Below are 5,367 nucleotides of genomic sequence, written 5' to 3' on the forward strand. Positions count from 1 at the left end.
TTTCCTGATGACAAATTGTGACCCCCAAATACTTATTACCATGTGGATTGAAGAAACTTTCACTTTTTTCTGTATTTTTTTGTGGTCTAAAATAATCACATTTGTTTTGAACTAAGGAGTTCTCTGGTCTCAAGATCTGTGTTCCTCTTCCAAATTTATGCACTGTCTTTTTCTTGTTTGTTTTGCAAATCCTAGGGACAACTTCAGAAGCAGGGAAAACCAATTTACAAATTCATTAGTCAACCCTAATCATGATTATGTTTAAAGATACCTGCCTTCATTCATCTATACATGAATTTCCACAACTATATGTGGATTTTAGAATGCCACATTTTTCTTTGCCTAGGTTCAGGTCAGAACTTTCAGATAAAAATGTAGCAAAGTATCAAGTCACAAATAGGCTCATAAGAAGAATCTTAGCAGGAAATTAGTGAATTGTTAGCCCACCTCTCTATGTAAGCTGGAACCAGCACCTTGACAGTTTGTGATGCTACAAAATGGTTCTTCTCTAGTCTCATAACTCCCTTCCCAGCCACTATACTACATGAGGGCTGGCACATAATCTTTATAAGTCCTATACAGTTACAGAAGTAGTCTTTTTTATTTTTATTTTTTTACATCTGGTCTGTCTTCATTGCTATATTTAAGGGGCTTTGTATTGTGACTTTCTCACATTTACTATACAATTTCTTTACTAAACTGAAATTTTGATTTTTGAAAGGTAGTTCATCTGCAGTATATTTATGAATGTAAATTACCCTGTGCTGGGCAGAGATGCTCTTCCTGCCTGTCTGTATTAACCATTTTTATTTCATATATAAAGTGGCTATAAACATATTTAAGCTAAGTTAGACTTCATTGTAACTGTATAGACAAAAATGTGACAAAATATCTGAAACACAAAATAAGAAACAGCAACTCAGTGCCCTTGGTAAGGACTTAAAAAAATATATAGGTATCAGATCCAAGCCAAGGATGAGACATTGTGAGTAAAAGAGTCTCTTAGATTCAAGTCTTCACTTGCATGAGGTAAGGGCAGTGCATATAAGTTTACATAAGTAATCTGAGAAAACTGCATATGAGTCCAGCTCACATGGAGCTGAGGTAGGCTTAGTGAGCTTGGTGGGGAAGCTTAGACTGATTGCATTGTTGGGTGTGTCCTGAGTTAGTCTACGTTTCCCTTTTCCCAACAGTGATTGTTTCATTTAGACAGTGGGTCAGCTGAAGGCAAGTACTGTCTATGCAGAGAAGCCTCAGAGAAGACTGAATTCCCTGCTCTGGTCTTCCTAGATTTATTAGATCTTGGAGGTGTCTGTCTCTGGGCTCTCTATTCTCCCTCCCTGTATTCTGGGATCCAAGTCTCCTCATGCTGTTCATTTGAGGCAGCCTAGTACAGGGAAGGAGCACCGTACTCGGATTCAGGGTGACACATGGTTGGCATTCTATTGAATGGTGTTGGAAAAAACTGAACCTCAAAATTAGAGGACAGTCACTTCATATTAAAAAACTCAAAGAAATGTTGAGCTTCATGTTGAGGACATTGGGCAGATTCTGCTAAATTGTACTTCACTACTGTTCTGCTTTAGAAGTGTGAGCAAGTGGTATGAAATATCAGTCTTAATCTTGGCTGGGATTTTCTTTTCTTAGTTGGTCATATGTCCATGGTTTCAGGGCTCAAGGGTTAGGTCTTTATGCTTTTATGCCTTTCAGTTAGGGACAAAAAGGACAGAGATCTTATAGCCTTCTGGACATTTTTTGCTGGCTTCCAGGGATTTTTACTCTGATTTATAGAAATGGAAATAATTTATTGAACTTTTCCCTCACCTGCAACTGCTTACTCTCTCTACCCTGAAACACTCTCACTAATTTTTTAGAGGTATTATTTGGAAAGTTACCAGATAGGCCTCGGAAGAGATGAAGAGGCAAACACAGCTTACTGGGAAACCCTAAAGATGTGACTTCCGTTCTACCTAAGGGATCTTGGGACCTCCCGTGGAAAGCACTATATTTGGAGGAAACTGATTAAAAGTAGATCAACTAACTCTTCCACTCATACTGTTTAGTCTACACAAAGTACTTCTCAAGTATATCCCAAAATGCTTCCCTTACTTTCATATTTTCTGCCTCCCAGGTACATGCATGTTGAATGATAATAGGGTATCAGATGGCAACACAGAGAGTTTGCAGGGAAGGAGCAGAGAAAGGGCCTTGACCTTTCATTTTGCAGAAGTGGCTATGCAGCCTGATGTGGAACTGTGCTGGAGTTTGCAGAAACATTGTCCTATCTATGTGGAAGGCACTTTCCCTGTTTGTGATGTTGTTCATTTGTTATTTGGTTCCACTGTGCAAAATTCTGAGTGTTTCGTTCCCCAGCACTGAAAGGGGGATGGAAGTGCCCATCTTAAAGATAAATTGGCAAATTATGTCCAGGTACACTGAAGAGATCTTGTCTTTAGTTTGCTTTTAAGTAGCTTAAATGAGGTCAAGGGCCATGCCCAGAATTGTGTTGAAAGCTGGATTTAGCTTGGATTAGGTCCTTGATATTTAACAGGCTTCTAATGTCTTTCCTCCAAATAATGAAGTGTACAGCCAATTCAACCATTATTCCTTGAGCCCTCTGCCTTGTGCCCCTTCACCAAAGAACCTTTGATGAATGAGGCATAGCAGTACCTTGCTTTGCTATGCCATTTACTCTTTAAAAACAATGAAGAAGCAAACAAGAAAACACCAAAAATATAGAAATACAGGTATACAAGGAAGGTGTGTTATATCCAGACTGATGCCAAGTAAGACTCTGAATTGCAGACATCTTCCCCCTGCAAAAAATCAGTCACTGCATAAATATATATATTCTATATACATATGTATATATATATTTTTTTCTGTAAATGCTAAGCTGCTCATATTTTGATGTATTGTGCAATGTGATGAAAATTTTCATTAGGTCATCTTAATGAAAATTCTTGCAAGAATGTAACATAAATATAAATAGATCTGGAAAACTGAGGCTATAAAACATTGAGATGAACAGTTTTCCAGTGACAGGCAGAAGTTAACCCTGGGTCCATGCCTTGCTAAAGCCTGTGTAGTAAGCCTCTCTGAGAGCCAAATTGAAACTTTAACCCTTAGTGAACCTGACCTGGAAAGATAAATCTATGTCTCCCCAATAATTATGAATTGTAACTGCTGAGATCTTCCAGGATGGAGTTAAAATAATCCGTGAAAGATTTAAGAAATATTTCTCTAACAAAACTGCAGATAAGAAAGATAAGGAGGGATGGCTAGTTGGGTCTAATTAACAATGCCCAACATGTGACTGATGTTTGCATAGGGCCAATTGAAGCTTATGGGTCAGCTGGGAAGAAGGGATCTCAGTTTATTCCTTCTGATGGGAAATCAAGTCATGGAAGTGGCATAGTGAGGAGATTGGCCGGTGGGACTGGTCGTCAAAAAGAAGGGGTGTGATTGGGCTTTCACAGAGAGTAGGATATCAATCTAAACTTAAATTAAGCGCTGTGTATCAGTGATGGGTAGAGTGGAAGGGTGTTTGGCAGTGCCGTTGTTCAAAAATATGGCCAAGGCTTCTTAATTATACTGACTGTTGGATTCCCTTCCCTGCCTCCACTCTCTCATCTGCTGAATCCAGTTTTAAACACAGGTGATTTTTAGCAGGAGCTGTTGATTAAAATGCTGACTCTCAGCACCTTGACACTCCAGATGAACTTTAGAATATATATGTGTTTTCATCATAATGTGTTTCCCTTTAGGTTTTTTGTTTTGTCAGTAGTGGGAACCTTAAAAAGGATGTACATAGAGGGAGATCTACAGCCTTTTAAAAATCCAATTCTTCACACTTGTCCCAAAAGGCAATAAAGGACTACCTAAAAGTGCCATTTTCCAGAAGGGCCTGTGGATATCTAAGAAACCAGAGCACTAGGGAGTAACAATGATTCCTGGGAAAAGCTGATGAAATTGATATTTTCTTTTTTTCCAAACAGATCAGAATGAAGGATTTCATTGCCGGGAAGAATGCCGGATTCTTGGCCACTCTGACAGGTGCTGGATGCCCCGGAACCCCATGCCCATCCGTTCCAAGTCCCCTGAGCATGTGAGGAACATCATCGCGCTGTCCATTGAAGCTACTGCTGCTGATGTTGAGGCTTATGACGACTGCGGCCCCACCAAACGGACTTTCGCAACCTTTGGGAAAGATGTCAGCGACCACCCGGCTGAGGAGAGGCCCACCCTGAAAGGCAAGAGGACTGTCGATGTGACCATCTGCAGCCCCAAGGTCAGCAGCGTTATCCGGGAGGCAGGCAATGGCTGTGAGGCGATTAGCCCTGTCACCTCCCCTCTCCACCTCAAGAGCCCTCTGCCCACCAAGCCTTCCGTGTCTTACACCATTGCCCTGGCTCCCCCGGCCCGTGATCTGGAGCAGTATGTCAACAACGTCAACAATGGCCCTACTCGTCCCTCTGAAGCTGAGCCCCGTGGAGCTGACAGCGAGAAAGTCATGCACGAGGTCAACCCCATTCTGAAGGAAGGTCGCGACAAAGAGTCCCCTGGTGTGAAGCGTCTGAAGGATATCGTTCTCTAAACCAGTCTCCGGGAAGAAGAGAAAGAAACCACACTGGCTAGTGAAGAAGCAGGAGCTTCTTGTTTTAATTACTCACCAATGGTTGGTTCTTGAGTGGCTATATTTCAGAGCTTTTCCTAAATGTATTGTTTATAGGTGACTATCATTCCGTGACAATCCCTTGTTTCAACAGGCAGCAGGGGTGTTCAGTTGGAGCAAATTAGCTTTGGCTTGAGTTGTTCATGGGGCCTTGATGTTGGGGAAACAGAGACAAATTCAGTTGTGAAAAGTATTATGTATTAAGTGTTTGAATTTATATATTTTTCTATGTCAAAATTATGATATAAATTACCATTGTTTGTGGAGGATTACATTTAAAAAAGCAAAAAGTGAAAAAAAAGCTCTGGACACCTTTAATAAGCTCGCCACTGTTTTTTGTAGTGTAGACAAGTTAATGGTCATTTATTGTGTACTATTCATTGATTCAGTGATGTGAAATTGAGCCCCCAAAAGGTTGTTTCTGAAGCTCGAGTACTTTCCAATGCCGCTACTTTGCTGTGGACACCCCTGCTTTAAAAACCCTTTTGCTAGCTGTGCTATTGTTGTATTTGATATTGCAAATTGCTATGTGTGTGGTGATGGCAAAAGGCTTTTAAAGGTTGGTGTTTTCTTTTTCTTAAAAAAATAATAAAACTACAGACAAAAACAGTGCAAACAACTGAGACAGCAAATGAATGAGCAACACCACGCATATAGATTGAGTACTTGGAGAATACTCACGTTTTTTAACT

At 40.4% G+C, this 5,367-nt stretch overlaps 1 protein-coding gene across 3 annotated transcripts in view; it reads left to right on the plus strand.

The window, feature by feature from the left end:
* Nucleotides 1–5,074, plus strand: part of PCDH19 (protocadherin 19) — a 118,558-nt gene extending 113,484 nt beyond the window's left edge. For 2 of the 3 annotated variants that reach the window (XM_017854177.1, XM_017854179.1), the window contains one exon: nt 3,999–4,933. In XM_017854177.1, the coding sequence (XP_017709666.1) occupies nt 3,999–4,597 (599 nt within the window). In that variant the 3' untranslated portion in view covers nt 4,598–4,933. Of the gene's footprint in view, nt 1–3,998 lie in introns of all 3 variants that reach the window. The other variant, XM_017854178.1, reaches the window with a different exon arrangement.
* Nucleotides 5,075–5,367: the final 293 nt, after the last annotated feature.

The sequence above is a fragment of the Rhinopithecus bieti genome, unplaced genomic scaffold (assembly GCF_001698545.2).
Source record: "Rhinopithecus bieti isolate Rb0 unplaced genomic scaffold, ASM169854v2 scaffold_38590, whole genome shotgun sequence".
In the NCBI taxonomy this organism is placed as follows: Eukaryota; Metazoa; Chordata; class Mammalia; order Primates; family Cercopithecidae; genus Rhinopithecus; species Rhinopithecus bieti.